The following is a 17,849-nucleotide window of genomic DNA, read 5'->3' on the forward strand; positions in this document are numbered from 1 at the left end:
AAATGAAATATTGGCCTTTATTTCAAGGGGAATGGAGTTTGTAAGTAGGGAAGATTTGCTAAAGCTATCGAACATTGAACAGAGAACAATACAGCACAGAACAGGGCCTTTGATCCTTGATATTGCACCAACCTGTGAAACCAATCTGAAGCCCATCTAACGCTATTCCATTTTCATCCATATGTTTATCCAATGACCATTTAAATGCCCTTAAAGTTGGCAAGTCTATTACTGTTGCAGGCAGGGCATTCCACATCCCTGCTACCCTGGGTAAAGAAACTACCTCTGACATCTGGCCTATATCTATCACCCCTCAATTTAAAGCTATGTCCCCTTGTGCTCGCCATCACCATCCAAGGAAAAAGGCTCTCACTGTCCACCCTATCTAACCCTCTGATTATCTTATATGTCACCTCTCAACCTTCTTCTCTCTAATGAAAATAGTCTCAAGTCTCTCAGCCTTTCCTCATAAGACCTTCCCTCCATACCAGGCATCATCCTGGTAAATCTCCTCTGAACCCTTTCCAAAGCTTCCACACCCTTCCTATAATGCAGTGACTACAACTGCATGCAATACTTCAAGTGAGGCTGCACCAGAGTTTTGTACAGATGTAGCATGACCTCGTGGCTCCGAAACTCAATCCCTCTACCAATAAAAGCTAACACACCGTATGCCTTCTTAACAACCCTATCAGCCTGGGTGGCAACTTTCAGGGATCTATGTACATGGACACCGAGATCTCTCTGCTCATCTACACTACCAAGAATCTTACCATTAGCCCAGTACTCGTTATTCCTGTTGCTCCTTCCAAAGTGAATCACCTCAAACTTTTCCACATTAAACTTCAGTTGCCACCTCTCAGCCCAGCTCTGTAGCTTATCTCCGCCCCTCTGTAACCTACAACATACTTCAGCACTATCCACAACTCCACCGACCTTGGTGTCATCCACAAACTTACTAACCCATCCTTCTATGCCCTCATCTTGGTCAGACCACAGCTGGAATACTGTAAATAGTTTGGGCTCCTTATCTAAGAAAATAAATACTGGCATTGGAGGCTGTCCAGGGAAGGTTTGCTCACCTGATATCAGATATGCAGGGATGATCTTAAGAGGAGAGGTTAAACAGGTTGGGCCTGTGCTCATTGGAATGTAGAAAAATGAGAGGTGACCTTATTGAAACATACAAGACTGTAAGGGGACTTGGTTGAGTAGATGTGGAGAGGTTGTTTCCTGTTCTTGGAGAGTCTTGGAGCAGCAGGCATAATTTCAGAATACAGGGTCACCCGTTGAAGACAGAGATGAGGAGGAATTCTTCTCCCAGAGGCTAGTGAATCTGTGAAGTTGCTTATCACAGAGGATTGTTAAGTATATTCAAAGGCTGGATTGTTAAGTATATTCAAAGCTGAGGTAGACAGGTTTCTAATCAGTAAAAGAATCAAGGGTTATAGGGAAAAGGCAGGAAGGTGGAATTAAGGATTATCAGATCAGCCACGATCCCACTGAATGGCAGAGCAGACTCGATGGGCTGAATGGCCTACATCTGCTCACATGCTCACACCACTGGTATTTAGAATTGTAATTATAATCACATGGAAAGGCAAAAAGAGAGAAAGGGCCCTCAGTTCTGGCTGTGCCATTGACAATAGAACACCATTGACATGCGGGACACCTGAGCAAATGCAGGCCTGCTGATTGGCTGTGAGAAGGGAATAGAAGGGACCACTCTGAGTGTGAAACTGTCGCTGTTCTCTATGTGTCTGACAGTGTCTCTGGAGTGCAGCCCTGATGTCACAATTGGATTGGTTTCTAGTGACGGACTGAAGAAAACTCTCAGTATCAGATTCAGAACCTCAGTGGGGGTTCACGGAGTGTGCAACTCACTCCCAGATATTGATTGACCAACCAGTGTATACCCTCTCCCATAAATTGTGACTCATTCAAAACAGGAGACAGCAGATGATGGTTTGATTTCTTAACATGACCTTTCGCATCTGCATTTTAGATATTGATGAATGTACACAAGGAATGCCTTACCACTGCCTCCCGAAAGCAGCATGTGTTAACACACACGGTTCCTACAAATGTCAATGTGTTGATGGATATGATGGAGACGGCATATATTCTTGTATAGGTAAATCAAATAACAGACAGTATGAAATATTTGCTGTGTTGGTGACACTGGAGAACAGTGTTTACATGGGTCAATGCAAACTTCTCACCCTTTAAACCAGAGCTGAACACTGAAGGAGTTAACCAGGACAAGCCCCAAGGTACCATTCACTGATTGACAGAGAGTTGGCTGCAGCAGGAACCTTGCAGCCAGAAAAGATGAATAACTCTGGCACATATTTTAAACACCACCACGTAACAGGGGATAAATTCCAATGGGTTAGAAATTATATCATGCAGGAGCCTCTTTTCATGTTATAAATGCAAATAAGAAGTACGTCCTGCCAGACCTGGGTGCATTGCATATTAGCTAAGGACAGAGAAGTGGTCACCCTAACCGTGTCAGAAACAGCCATTACGTTCCATATCTGATCCACTTGCCTCACCAAGGTGGGTTGTTGGCAATTAGCTACACACTGAGAAGCCAAACCCCCGACCATCCACAACAATGGTGGAACAGCAAGGCCCTGCTATTGCTGCCTCTGCCCTGCCCACTTCCTCTATTGTCTCTCAACGTTTTGGTCACCCACGTTCCTGACAGTCCCCATTCCTGACCTCCTGATTTCCTGATTTTCTTTCCAGTCTCTGTGGCCTCTTCAGCTTCCTCCCCTCTCCAGTCCAAGTAACTCAAAGATTCCTGACCCTGGGACCTGTCCAGCCATATGCCACTCCTTCCCCAACCTGCTCACTTTGCTTTCCATCTGCACTGACCCTGATATAAGTCCAGACCCACTTACTGAGGGTGCAGTGGCCTGATTTGTCTGTAATACCTTCACCAGGTCAGTACGGCACCTTTACAATGATCACCAATATCAGGGGCACAGGGTGATGCTGGAGATTAGAGTCAAGATTAGAGTGGTGCTTGAAAAGCACAGTAGGTCAGGCAGCATCCGAGGAGCAAGAAAATCAACGTTTCGAGCAGGAGCCCTTCATCAGGAATCTGATGCTGCCTGACCTGCTGTGCTTTTTCAGCATAACTCTAATCTTGACCCCAATATCAGGGGCACCTCAGACTTCATCATGGTGGGATCAATCCCTGATCTCCTCATGTGTTTGATTATCTATGGCATTTTCTTTCTTAAATTGTATATCCTTCACTTTGTCTGCAGCCTGTTTGTTCAATACGCTTTTTCTCTAGATGTTGATGAATGTGTCCAAAACCGAGACATCTGTAATGAGGATGCACTCTGTGTGAATACTCTGGGATCGTTCCTTTGTGTTTGTCAAAGTGGCTATTTTGGTGATGGGAATCAATGCATAGGTAAGGAATGTTCGACCATTTCATCTTGTTGATTAAATACTGCGTTAATTACTAGATGAAAAACTTTGATATTGAGGCAGGTTAAAGGGACTAGACACTAGATGAATAGCATATCCTTTATTGTCACAGGTATTCCGTTGTACGAGGACAGTGAAAAGCTTTTACAATGTCTGCCCCTCATGGCCACCTTAGGTACAGGTACCTGTGTACAAATCTTAGATACAAATGAGGAATAAAAAGTAGTTGCATTACTTTACAGAGTTTAAATAAAAAGTTAGGAATAAGACATCTTTAAAAGATTGACCTTACAGCCAGGTAAAAAAGAATTGAAATAAACATTACGTGACAGCAGCTCAGCACAGGGTCTCTGCATGTGGTCGAACCACCCACGGAAGATCCCTGTCCACCAGCCGTCCCTGCTCTACACCAAGCCTCCAGACCACTCCGTACTGGCACTCAGCTGCCCAAGGTAACTTCCAGGATTTGCACCCCCACGCGAGTCTTTGCCCAGGACTCACTCCCCCCACACTGCTCTGGGACTCACTGCCCCCACACTGCTCTGGGACTCACTCCCCCCACACTGCTCTGGGACTCACTGCCCCCACACTGCTCTGGGACTCATTCCCCCCACACTGCTCTGGGACTCACTGCCCCCACGCTGCTCTGGGATTCACTTCCCCCCACACTGCTCTGGGATACATTCCCACCACCCCCACTGCTCTGGGACTCACTGCCCCCACACTGCTCTGGGACTCACTCCCCCCACACTGCTCTGGGACTCACTCCCCCCACACTGCTCTGGGACTCACTCTCCCCCACACTGCTCTGGGACTCATTCCCCCCACACTGCTCTGGGACTCATTCCCCCCACACTGCTCTGGGACTCACTGCCCCCAAACTGCTCTGGGACATACTGCCGCCACACTGCTCTGGGATACATTCCCCCCCCCCCCCACTGCTCTGGGACTAACTCCCCCCACGCTGCTCTGGGACTCATTGCCCTCACACTGCTCTGGGACTCACTGCGCCCACGCTGCTCTGGGACTCACTCTCCCCCACACTGCTCTGGGACTCACTGCGCCCACGCTGCTCTGGGACTCATTGCCCCCACGCTGCTCTGGGACTCACTCCCCCCACACTGCTCTGGGACTCATTGCCCCCATGCTGCTCTGGGACTCACTGCCCTCACACTGCTCTGGGACTCATTGCCCCCACGCTGCTCTGGGACTCATTGCCCCCACACTGCTCTGGGACTCACTGCCCTCACACTGCTCTGGGACTCACTCCCCCCACACTGCTCTGGGACTCACTGCCCCCACGCTGCTCTGGGACTCACTCTCCCCCACACTGCTCTGGGACTCACTGCCCTCACACTGCTCTGGGACTCACTGCCCTCACACTACTCTGGGACTCACTGCCCTCACACTACTCTGGGACTCACTGCCCTCACACTGCTCTGGGACTCACTCCCCCCACACTGCTCTGGGACTCACTGCCCCCACGCTGCTCTGGGACTCACTCTCCCCCACACTGCTCTGGGACTCACTGCCCCCACGCTGCTCTGGGATTCACTTCCCCTCACACTGCTCTGGGACTCACTGCCCCCACGCTGCTCTGGGATTCACTTCCCCCCACACTGCTCTGGGACTCACTGCCCCCACACTGCTCTGGGACTCACTGCTCCCACACTGCTCTGGGACTCACTCTCCCCACGCTGCTCTGGGACTCATTGCCCCCATGCTGCTCTGGGACTCACTGCCCTCACACTGCTCTGGGACTCACTCCCCCCACGCTGCTCTGGGACTCACTCCCCCCACGCTGCTCTGAGACTCACTGCCCCCCACACTGCTCTGGGACTCACTGCCCCCCACACTGCTCTGGCACTCATTGCCCCCACGCTGCTCTGGGACCCATTGCCCTCATGCTGCTCTGGGACTCACTGCCCTCACATTGCTCTGGGACTCACTCCCCCCACGCTGCTCTGGGACTCACTCCCCCCACGCTGCTCTGGGACTCAGTGCCCCCCACACTGCTCTGGGACTCACTGCCCCCACGCTGCTCTGGGATTCACTTCCCCTCACACTGCTCTGGGACTCACTGCCCCCACGCTGCTCTGGGATTCACTTCCCCCCACACTGCTCTGGGACTCACTGCCCCCACACTGCTCTGGGATTCACTTCCCCCCACACTGCTCTGGGACTCACTGCCCCCACACTGCTCTGGGATTCACTTCCCCCCACACTGCTCTGGGACTCACTGCCCCCATGCTGCTCTGGGACTCACTGCCCTCACACTGCTCTGGGACTCACTCCCCCCACACTGCTCTGGGACTCACTGCCCCCACGCTGCTCTGGGACTCACTCTCCCCCACACTGCTCTGGGACTCACTGCCCTCACACTGCTCTGGGACTCACTGCCCTCACACTACTCTGGGACTCACTGCCCTCACACTGCTCTGGGACTCACTCCCCCCACACTGCTCTGGGACTCACTGCCCCCACGCTGCTCTGGGACTCACTCTCCCCCACGCTGCTCTGGGATTCACTTCCCCTCACACTGCTCTGGGACTCACTGCCCCCACGCTGCTCTGGGATTCACTTCCCCCCACACTGCTCTGGGACTCATTGCCCCCACGCTGCTCTGGGACTCACTCCCCCCACGCTGCTCTGGGACTCACTGCCCCCCACACTGCTCTGGGACTCACTGCCCCCCACACTGCTCTGGCACTCATTGCCCCCCACACTGCTCTGGGACTCACTGCCCCCACGCTGCTCTGGGATTCACTTCCCCTCACACTGCTCTGGGACTCACTGCCCCCACACTGCTCTGGGACTCACTGCCCCCCACACTGCTCTGGGACTCACTGCCCCCACGCTGCTCTGGGATTCACTTCCCCTCACACTGCTCTGGGACTCACTGCCCCCACGCTGCTCTGGGATTCACTTCCCCCCACACTGCTCTGGGATTCACTCCCAACCCCCACACTGCTCTGGGACTCACTGCCCCCACACTGCTCTGGGATTCACTTCCCCCCACACTGCTCTGGGACTCACTGCCCCCACACTGCTCTGGGACTCACTGCCCCCACACTGCTCTGGGACTCACTTCCCCCCACACTGCTCTGGGATTCACTCCCCACCCCCACACTGCTCTGGGACTCACTGCCCCCACACTGCTCTGGGACTCACTGCCCCCGCACTGCTCTGGGAGTCACTCCCCTCACATTGCTCTGGGACTCACTCCCCACCCCCACACTGCTCTGGGACTCACTGCCCCCACACTGCTCTGGGACTCACTGCCCCCACGCTGCTCTGGGATTCACTTCCCCCCACACTGCTCTGGGAGTCACTCCCCCCGCACTGCTCTGGGAGTCACTCCCCTCACATTGCTCTGGGACTCACTCCCCACCCCCACACTGCTCTGGGACTCACTGCCCCCACGCTGCTCTGGGACTCACTCCCCACCCACACTCCTCTGGGAGTCACTCCCCCCGCACTGCTCTGGGAGTCACTCCCCTCACATTGCTCTGGGACTCACTCCCCCCCCCCCCCCCCCACCCCACACCAGTCTCTGCCTGGGACTCACTGCCTCCATGCTGCTCTGAGACTCACTCCCCCCCCGTGAGTCTCTGCCCAGTATTCACTCCCCCCACGCTGCTCTGAGACTCTCTCTCCCCCTCACGCCAGTCTCTGCCCAGTACTCACTGCCCCCATGCCAGTCTCTGCCAGGAACTTGCTCCCCCCACTCCTGTCACTGCTCCAGGATTCGCTTCAGGGGCTAAGGTGAAAGAAAAAGCAAAAAAAAAGAGAAAAAAAGAAAATGAACAGGCGAAGCAGAGGAGTTCCAGTGGGAGCATGTTATCCTGCCGCCATCTTGCTCATCGGTGTATCAGGTTCAGCCATTGTTCTCTCCTCAGTTGAAACCGGTTGCTTAAAACCACCTTTCCTTGATGGTCAGGCAAGAAGTGTTGAAACTAACCTTAGCTTTATCTTAGTTGAATTGATGTTTCAAAATCAAACAATTCAACATTAACCGCATCCTCTTCGAGAGGCAAACTGGACAGGTGATGCTGTCATCCTTGGCTGATGCTCATTGGAGGTTGTGGGTTCATGTTGGAGCAGACAAAAGCAGTTTTTCCATCCTGTACCTGCCAGTGGGTCAGGGTGATAATGTTAAACATTTTATCGAGGGAAGTTAGGAATGGACATTAAATGCTGACCTTGCCCATGATGCCCACACCCCATAAATGAATAAAATCTCCCGTCTCCAGCATTGACATCTCATATTTTGAAATTGAGAGTTCATCTTTCCCTGGACTATTGCCGCTGTCCAGATCACAATGTGGTTACTGTTGTTTCCAGGCTTAGCTATTTGTCTGAAAACTAGTGCAAAAGGAACTCCATCCCTTCCTTTAAAACACTTCTCTTCACCATGATCTCATTGGCTAAGACCACAGCCAAAATACTGTCAATCTGTAACATTGCAGCCTAACTGGAGGAGGGTATTGTGAAAGAGCGTTGAGATTCATTCAGCCTGTGTCCTCTGGTTCAGCACCTTGGTCAGCAGCCAGGCAGAACCCCGCCAAGTCAGTGCAGGACGGATTGGGAGCTATGCCCAACCACCTCACGGTGCTGCCTCTGACCCTGTGTACCATCACGGGGCGTTAACACGTTCAGCTGTTCATCTACTTATACGCTTCCCTGTCTGTAACAATACACCCCTGCACTTACGTAGTATCTAGTAAAAACATTCCCAAGTTGTTTTATAGAATCTGACGCTGATACACAGATATTAGATCAGAAACCTGGACGAAGAGGTGGGATTGATGGAGCATTTTAAAGGAGAAAAGGAGTAGCAGAAATTGAACAAGGGAATTCTAGAACTGGAGAGACAGGAGATTAGCGGGGGAAAAAATTGAAATGTAAGCACTTTCATTAAACTCGTTCTCATAATCGTACAATAACTAACAAAACTAAATACTGGCAAAAATATCCTACATCAAATATTCATTAATTTCAATCTAACCCACAGGGAACTTAATCTCAGATATTCTTTCTTATTTGTTCATGGAGTGTGGGCATTGGCAGAAGCTCAGCATTTATTGCCCAGAGGGCAGTTAAGAGTCAACCACATTGCTGTGGTTCCGGAGCCACATGTAGGCCAGACCAGGTGAGGATGGCAGATTTCCTTCCCTCAAGAACATTAGTGAACCAGATTTTTTCTGCTACGATTCTGAATGGTTACCAGTAGGCCAACTGTTTAATTAGAGTTGTTTTTAATTGAATTCAAGTCTCACCAAATTCAAACGCATATCCCAGAAGCATAACCCCAGGGCCTCTGTGATGTCTGGCCTGCTGTGCTTTTCCAACACCACTCTCATCTTGCCTCTGGATCTCTCATCCAGTGGCATTACCACTGCACCATCACCTCCTGCTAACCAATGGGGTGGTATTTGTTGCTTTGAGTCTTTCAGCTTAAGATATGCTCTGAGGGATGATTCCTAATGGAATGAACTAAGGGAGTGGTGCAGCCTTTTTTCCTGTTAATGTATTTCATTCAAATGATTCAGTCACATTTCCCAGGAAGGCGGATTAATGTGGGCAGAGATTTGCTTTCTCCTTGTTGCAGCTGCCAGTATTTGGAGCCCCTGGTCCCCATGGTCGATCTGTTCTGCTACGTGTGGGAGTCAGAACCAGATGCGGATTCGTATGTGCACCCACCCCGAGAGTGGAATGCGCTGTGAGGGCCCCTCTGCAGAACTGCAGCCCTGTGAGGAGCGTGAACCTTGCCCAGGTAGGCTAACTGCAAACAAACATGGAAAAGAACTCACATTTTAATCCTGGTCCTGGACACTGGATTAAAGTGATTTGTGAAAGAAGTAAAATTGATGTGAGAGAAAATGGTTTGGGTCAATACACTGCCTGGAAGAATGGGGCAAGGAAGGTTTAGTCAAGGCTATTAGATAATTAGAAATAGCTTATGAGGAAACAAGGTCTTTTCCCTGGGGTGGGGGAGTCCAGAACTAGAGGACATAGATTTAGGGTGAGAGGGGAAGATATAAAAGGGTCCTAAGAGGTAACATTTTCACACAGAGGGTGGTGCGTGTATGGAATGAGCTGCCAGAGGAATATTTAAAAGGCATTTGGATGGGTATATGAATAGGAATGGTTTAAAGGGATATGGGCCAAGTGCTGGCAAATGGGACTGGATTAATTTAGGATATCGGGTTGGCATGGATGAGTTAGACTGAAGCGTCTGTTTCCATGCAGTACATCTCTATGCATCTATGACTCTATGAATGGCACTAAGTCATGATGCTCACTCAGAGAGTCAGTGCTGACACTGTGGACTTCTACTTCTACTCCAGTTCTATGATTCTGCAATTAGTTTACAGAAACGATTGCACTGTCACTAAGCTCTGCTTCGTGAGCTAAAACAACCAATCAAACCTCAATCCCTGAGTTTCCATGGGAGCCTTTACCAATCGCGTGTAACTTCAGAAATTCTAAAGGAATCTGAAAATTGTTCTCCCATTTTTCTTCTCTCTTTCTAATTCTAACTTCTTTTAAGCTCCAAAGACATCCTCGTGAAAAGCACATTCTCTTTACGTCTTTGTGAACTGTTTGCAGAAGGAAGGAGGCCACATCACAGTCGATGGCAGAATCAAAATGAAGTGGGATAGATCAGGGAAATTTGGACTCTTCTCCTTGGAAAGATAGAGGGTGAGAGGAAATCTGATAGAGGGTTTTCAAAATCATGAGGGGTTGGGCAGAAGAGATAGGGATAATCAGTCATAATCAGAACAAGAGGTCACAAATGTAAGGGAATTTGCAAAAAAAGTAAATGTTAGCTGAGAAAAATTATTTTTCACTCAATGCGTAGTTAGGGAGAGGAATGTATTGCCTGGAAATATGGTGGAGGCAAGTTCAGTTGAGATATACAAAAGGCCATTGGATGATTATTTGGATAGAAACAATATACAGAGTTATGGGAAAAAAACAAGGGAATGTCACTAAGTGATAACATTCAGAGAGCTGGTACACACATGGCGGGCCAAATGGCCTCCTTCTGCACTATAATAATTCTGTTAATCTGAATCTAAGAAAATGAGGTAACGTTTAGCCTGTAAGATGAAACTACATTTCTCGATATAGTGAATAAAGTGATATTGGAGTTCAATGTGAGGTCAGGGAGGATAATGTGGTCAGATCTTTAAGGTGCTGAAGAATCACCATTAAAACTTTACTGGGTTTGTAACAGTGTTAGTCTGAAAGAAGGAAACTATGTTGTGGTGATTCACTGTCAGAAATATTCTGAATTGTGGAACCGAGACCATTGAGAGACAGTTTTCAATTGAACATTTTTCACTTTAAAATAGAGGAATACAATGTCTATTTCTGTTGACATTTACCTGAATAAAAGCAGGCTTCTGCCCCACAACGTTATCCACTGAACTTTGAGTGAACTTACTCAGTGTTTTTACTGAACATCATTCAGAATTTGTAGAATCCCAGAACAATCCAGCTTCACTTCAGCTGTGCTCTGAATACAGTAATGCTGTAATATTCCCTTTCTCAGAAATGACAGTAATTCTGTTTATAATATCATGTAAGTGGTGTGTCTTGTCTGAGTGTCGCTCAGTAAAATACTTCTGTATATCTCAGTCAATGGACGGTGGTCAGAATGGTCTCCCTGGTCAGTCTGTTCCGCTTCCTGTTTTGGGATCAAGACACGAGTCCGTATATGTGACAAGCCTCCTCCAGCCTATGGTGGGTTAGCATGCAGTGGACCTACAGAGCAAGGCACAAGCTGTGGGAGTGGTGACTGTCCAGGTAAGAGTATGACAATGTAATGTCTAACCTCAATGGACCCGTTGACTAGCATGGCATGACTGCATTTTCCAAGTGTGAGATCCTGGGGAGGTGATGGTGTAGTGGCAATGTCCCTGAGCTAACAACATGGTAGCCCAGGCTAATATTCCGGGGAATGTGGACTCAAATCCCAGCACGGCAGATTGTTCTTTCTCAATTCAAGAAGGCAGCTCACCACCACCTTCTCAATGGGTAACTAGAGACAGGCAATATACGCTGACCCAGCCAGTCACACTCATGTCCCACAAGTGTGTTAAACATGTTAAACAATCATTCACAGAATGTGGGTGTCCCTGCCTGGCCATCAGTTATTGCCCATCCAAAACTGAGAAGGTGAGTTGCCAAGTTGGTGGAACTTATATGTCAATTGAAGGAAGTCTGTAATATAAAGCTAGTCTCTGTAATGGTGACTATGAAATAATAAACGAATTGCTGTAAAACCATCTAATTTGCTCGGGTCCAATGGGGAAGAAAGTCTGTCACCTTTCCCGAGCTTATATGTGACTCCAGACCCACAGTAACATGGCTGACTGTAAACTGCTCAGCAAGTCAATCAATTCAATGGCAATTAGAGATGGACAACTATGACCCATCCAGTGGCATTCACATTCCTTGGAAGAATAAAGAAAAAGACTCAATCTAAAGTCTATAATGAGGATCAACAATGTTTTAATTTGAGAAATGGCATTGGAGATGTAAGTGTGATAAGGCTTGGTTGTGAGTTTTGTTAAGATTTAGTGGATGTGAGTTGTTAAGATGTGGGTGGTTGTTAGTTGTTAAGATCTGAGTGTGCGTGAGTTGTTAAGATGTGAGTGTGTATGAATTGTTAAGATATGAGTGTGCGTGAGTTGTTAAGATGTGGGTGTGCGTGAGTTGTTAAGATATGGGTGTGCGTGAGTTGTTAAGATGTGGATGGATGTGCATTGCTACTATGTGGTTGGGTGTTAGTTGTTAAGATGTGGGTGTGCGTGAGTTATTAAGATGTGGGTGTGCATGAGTTGTTAAGATGTGCGTGTGTGTGAATTGTTAAGATGTGGGTGAGCGTGAGTTGTTAAGATGTGCGTGTGCGTGATTGTTAGATGTGAGTGTGCGTGAGTTGTTAAGATGTGGGTGTGCATGAGTTGTTAAGATGTGAGTGTGCGTGAGTTGTTAAGATGTGGGTGGGTGTGAGTTGTTAAGATGTGAGTGTGTGTGAGTTGTTAAGATGTGGGTGAACGTGAGTTGTTAAGATGTGGATGGATGTGCATTGCTACTATGTGGTTGGGTGTTAGTTGTTAAGATGTGGGTGTGCGTGAGTTATTAAGATGTGGGTGTTTATGAGTTGTTAAGTTGTGGGTGAGCGTGAGTTGTTAAGTTGTGGGTGTGTGTGAGTGTTTAAGATGTGGGTGTGCGTGAGTTATTAAGATGTGGGTGTGCATGAGTTGTTAAGATGTGCGTGTGTGTGAATTGTTAAGATGTGGGTGAGCGTGAGTTGTTAAGATGTGCGTGTGCGTGATTGTTAGATGTGAGTGTGCGTGAGTTGTTAAGATGTGGGTGTGCATGAGTTGTTAAGATGTGAGTGTGCGTGAGTTGTTAAGATGTGGGTGGGTGTGAGTTGTTAAGATGTGAGTATGCGTGAGTTGTTAAGATGTGGGTGTTTATGAGTTGTTAAGTTGTGGGTGAGCGTGAGTTGTTAAGTTGTGGGTATGCGTGAGTTGTTAAGATGTGGGTGTGTGTGAGTGTTTAAGATGTGGGTGTGCGTGAGTTATTAAGATGTGGGTGTGCATGAGTTGTTAAGATGTGCGTGTGTGTGAATTGTTAAGATGTGGGTGAGCGTGAGTTGTTAAGATGTGCGTGTGCGTGATTGTTAGATGTGAGTGTGCGTGAGTTGTTAAGATGTGGGTGTGCATGAGTTGTTAAGATGTGAGTGTGCGTGAGTTGTTAAGATGTGGGTGGGTGTGAGTTGTTAAGATGTGAGTGTGTGTGTGTTGTTAAGATGTGAGTGTGTGTGAGTTGTTAGGATGTGGGTGTGTGTGAGTTGTTAAGATGTGAGTGTGCGTGAGTTGTTAAGATGTGGGTGAACGTGAGTTGTTAAGATGTTGGTGAGCGTGAGTTGTTAAGATGAGAGTATGCGTGAGTTGTTAAGATGTGGATGGATGTGCATTGCTACTATGTGGTTGGGTGTTAGTTATAAGATGTGGGTGTGCGTGAATTGTTAAGATGTGGGTGTGTGTGACTGTTTAAGATGTGAGTGTGCGTGAGTTGTTAAGATGTGGGTGTGCATGAGTTGTTAAAATGTGGGTGAGCGTGAGTTGTTAAGATGTGGGTGAGCGTGAGTTGTTAAGTTGTGGATGTGCGTGAGTTGTTAAGATGTGAGTGTTTGTGAGTTGTTAAGTTGTGGGTGAGCGTGAGTTGTTAAGTTGTGGATGTGCGTGAGTTGTTAAGATGTGAGTGTTTGTGAGTTGTTAAAATGTGGGTGTGCGTGAGTTGTTAAGATGTGAGTGTGCGTGAGTTGTTAAGATGTGAGTATGCGTGAGTTGTTAAGATGTGGGTGAGCGTGAGTTGTTAAGATGTGAGTGTGCGTGAGTTGTTAAGATGTGGGTGGGTGTGAGTTGTTAAGATGTGAGTGTGTGTGAGTTGTTAAGATGTTGGTGACCATGAGTTGTTAAGATATGAGTGTGCGTGAGTTGTAAAGATGTGGGTGAACGTCTGTTGTTAAGATGTTGGTGAGCGTGAGTTGTTAATTTGTGAGTGTGTGTGAGTTGTTAAGTTGTGGGTGTGTGTGAGTTGTTAAGATGTGAGTATGCGTGAGTTGTTAAGATGTGGGTGTGCATGAGTTGTTAAAATGTGGGTGAGCGTGAGTTGTTAAGATGTGGGTGTTTGTGAGTTGTTAAGATGTGGGTGAGCGTGAGTTGTTAAGTTGTGGATGTGCGTGAGTTGTTAAGATGTGAGTGTTTGTGAGTTGTTAAGTTGTGGGTGAGCGTGAGTTGTTAAGTTGTGGGTATGGGTGAGTTGTTAAAATGTGGGTGTGCATGAGTTGTTAAGATGTGAGTGTGCGTGAGTTGTTAAGATGTGAGTATGCGTGAGTTGTTAAGATGTGAGTGTGCGTGAGTTTTAAGATGTGGGTGTGCGTGAGTTGTTAGGATGTGGGTGGGTGTGAGTTGTTAAGATGTGAGTGTGTGTGAGTTGTTAAGATGTGGATGGATGTGCATTGCTACTATGTGGTTGGGTGTTAGTTATAAGATGTGGGTGTGCGTGAGTTGTTAAGATGTGAGTGTGTGTGAGTGTTTAAGATGTGAGTGTGCGTGAGTTGTTAGGATGTGGGTGGGTGTGAGTTGTTAAGATGTGAGTGTGTGTGAGTTGTTAGGATGTGGGTGGGCGTGAGTTGTTAAGATGTGGGTGAGTGTGAGTTGTTAAGATGTGGGTGGGCGTGAGTTGTTAAGATGTGGGTGTTTGTGAGTTGTTAAGTTGTGGGTGAGCGTGAGTTGTTAAGTTGTGGGTATGCGTGAGTTGTTAAGATGTGGGTGTGTGTGAGTGTTTAAGATGTGAGTGTGCGTGAGTTGTTAAGATGTGGGTGTGCATGAGTTGTTAAGATGTCAGTGTGTGTGAGTTGTTAAGATGTGGGTGGGTGTGAGTTGTTAAGATGTGAGTGTGTGTGAGTTGTTAAGATGTGGGTGTGCATGAGTTGTTAAAATGTGGGTGAGCGTGAGTTGTTAAATTGTGGATGTGCATGAGTTGTTAAGATGTGAGTGTTTGTGAGTTGTTAAATTGTGGGTGAGCGTGAGTTGTTAAGTTGTGGGTATGGGTGAGTTGTTAAGATGTGAGTATGTGTGAGTTGTTAAGATGTGGGTGTGTGTGAGTGTTTAAGATGTGAGTGTGCGTGAGTTGTTAAGATGTGGGTGTGCATGAGTTGTTAAGATGTCAGTGTGTGTGAGTTGTTAAGATGTGAGTGTGCGTGAGTTGTTAAGATGTGAGTGTGCGTGAGTTGTTAAGATGTGAGTGTGCGTGAGTTGTTAAGATGTGAGTATGCGTGAGTTGTTAAGATGTGGGTGTTTGTGAGTTGTTAAGTTGTGGGTGAGCGTGAGTTGTTAAGTTGTGGGTATGCGTGAGTTGTTAAGATGTGGGTGTGTGTGAGTTGTTAAGATGTGAGTATGCGTGAGTTGTTAAGATGTGAGTGTGCGTGAGTTTTAAGATGTGGGTGTGCATGAGTTGTTAGGATGTGGGTGGGTGTGAGTTGTTAAGATGTGAGTGTGCGTGACTTGTTAAGATGTGGGTGAACGTGAGTTGTTAAGATGTTGGTGAGCGTGAGTTGTTAAGATGTGAGTATGCGTGAGTTGTTAAGATGTGGATGGATGTGCATTGCTACTATGTGGTTGGGTGTTAGTTATAAGATGTGGGTGTGCGTGAGTTGTTAAGATGTGAGTGTGCGTGAGTTGTTAAGATGTGAGTGTGCGTGAATTGTTAAGATGTGGGTGTGTGTGAGTGTTTAAGATGTGAGTGTGCGTGAGTTGTTAGGATGTGGGTGGGCGTGAGTTGTTAAGATGTGGGTGGGCGTGAGTTGTTAAGTTGTGGATGTGCGTGAGCTGTTAGGTTGTGAGTGTGCGTGAGTTGTTAAGATGTGGGTGTTTGTGAGTTGTTAAGTTGTGGGTGAGCGTGAGTTGTTAAGTTGTGGGTATGGGTGAGTTGTTAAAATGTGGGTGTGCATGAGTTGTTAAGATGTCAGTGTGTGTGAGTTGTTAAGATGTGGGTGGGTGTGAGTTGTTAAGATGTGAGTGTGTGAGTTGTTAAGATGTGGGTGGGTGTGAGTTGTTAAGATGTGAGTGTGTGTGAGTTGTTAAGATGTGGGTGTGCATTAGTTGTTAAAATGTGGGTGAGCGTGAGTTGTTAAGTTGTGGATGTGCGTGAGTTGTTAAGATGTGAGTGTTTGTGAGTTGTTAAATTGTGGGTGAGCGTGAGTTGTTAAGTTGTGGGTATGGGTGAGTTGTTAAGATGTGAGTATGTGTGAGTTGTTAAGATGTGGGTGTGCGTGAGTTGTTAAGATGTGAGTGTGCGTGAGTTGTTAAGATGTGAGTGTGCGTGAGTTTTAAGATGTGGGTATGCATGAGTTGTTAGGATGTGGGTGGGTGTGAGTTGTTAAGATGTGAGTATGCGTGAGTTGTTAAGATGTGAGTGTGCGTGAGTTGTTAAGATGTGGGTGTTTGTGAGTTGTTAAGTTGTGGGTGAGCGTGAGTTGTTAAGATGTGGGTGTGTGTGAGAGTTTAAGATGTGAGTGTGCGTGAGTTGTTAAGATGTGGGTGTGTGTGAGTTGTTAAGATGTCAGTGTGTGTGAGTTGTTAAGATGTGGGTGGGTGTGAGTTGTTAAGATGTGAGTGTGTGTGAGTTGTTAAGATGTGGGTGTGCATGAGTTGTTAAGATGTGAGTATGCGTGAGTTGTTAAGATGTGGATGGATGTGCATTGCTACTATGTGGTTGGGTGTTAGTTATAAGATGTGGGTGTGCATGAGTTGTTAAAATGTGGGTGAGCGTGAGTTGTTAAGATGTGGGTGTTTGTGAGTTGTTAAGATGTGGGTGAGCGTGAGTTGTTAAGATGTGGGTGAGCGTGAGTTGTTAAGTTGTGGATGTGCGTGAGTTGTTAAGATGTGAGTGTTTGTGAGTTGTTAAATTGTGGGTGAGCGTGAGTTGTTAAGTTGTGGGTATGGGTGAGTTGTTAAGATGTGAGTGTGCGTGAGTTGTTAAGATCTTGGTGTGCGTGAGTTGTTAAGATGTGAGTGTGCGTGAGTTGTTAAGATCTTGGTGTGCGTGAGTTGTTAAGATGTGAGTGTGCGTGAGTTGTTAAGATGTGAGTGTGCGTGAGTTGTTAAGATGTGAGTATGCGTGAGTTGTTAAGATGTGAGTGTGCGTGAGTTTTAAGATGTGGGTGTGCATGAGTTGTTAGGATGTGGGTGGGTGTGAGTTGTTAAGATGTGAGTGTGCGTGAGTTGTTAAGATGTGGGTGAACGTGAGTTGTTAAGAAGTTGGTGAGCGTGAGTTGTTAAGATGTGAGTATGCGTGAGTTGTTAAGATGTGGATGGATGTGCATTGCTACTATGTGGTTGGGTGTTAGTTATAAGATGTGGGTGTGCGTGAGTTGTTAAGATGTGGGTGTGTGTGAGTGTTTAAGATGTGAGTGTGCGTGAATTGTTAAGATGTGGGTGTGTGTGAGTGTTTAAGATGTGAGTGTGCGTGAGTTGTTAGGATGTGGGTGGGTGTGAGTTGTTAAGATGTGAGTGTGTGTGAGTTGTTAAGATGTGAGTGTATGTGAGTTGTTAAGATGTGGGTGGGTGTGAGTTGTTAAGATGTGAGTGTGTGAGTTGTTAAGATGTGGGTGGCTGTGAGTTGTTAAGATGTGGGTGTGCGTGAGTTGTTAAGATGTGAGTGTGCGTGAGTTGTTAAGATGCGGGTGAATGTGAGTTGTTAAGATGTTGGTGAGCATGGGTTGTTAAGATGTGAGTATGTGTGAGTTGTTAAGATGTGGACGGATGTGCGTTGCTACCATGTGGTTGGGTGTTAGTTGTTAAGATGTGGGT

General features: G+C 47.2%; 1 protein-coding gene across 1 annotated transcript in view; it reads left to right on the forward strand.

Moving 5' to 3' along the window:
• LOC148139743 (uncharacterized) overlaps nucleotides 1-17,849 on the forward strand; it is a 40,609-nt gene that overhangs the window by 17,893 nt on the left and 4,867 nt on the right. Inside the window, exons 6-9 of the mRNA XM_087980173.1 lie at nucleotides 2,006-2,134; nucleotides 3,311-3,433; nucleotides 9,062-9,226; nucleotides 11,098-11,265. Of these exons, the coding sequence (XP_087836299.1) occupies nucleotides 2,006-2,134; nucleotides 3,311-3,433; nucleotides 9,062-9,226; nucleotides 11,098-11,265 (585 nt within the window). The remainder of the gene's footprint in view (nucleotides 1-2,005; nucleotides 2,135-3,310; nucleotides 3,434-9,061; nucleotides 9,227-11,097; nucleotides 11,266-17,849) is intronic.

The sequence above is a fragment of the Chiloscyllium plagiosum genome, unplaced genomic scaffold, assembly GCF_037043375.1.
Source record: "Chiloscyllium plagiosum isolate Xiang-an unplaced genomic scaffold, Cpla_swu_hap1 HiC_scaffold_37, whole genome shotgun sequence".
NCBI classification, from domain to species: domain Eukaryota; kingdom Metazoa; phylum Chordata; class Chondrichthyes; order Orectolobiformes; family Hemiscylliidae; genus Chiloscyllium; species Chiloscyllium plagiosum.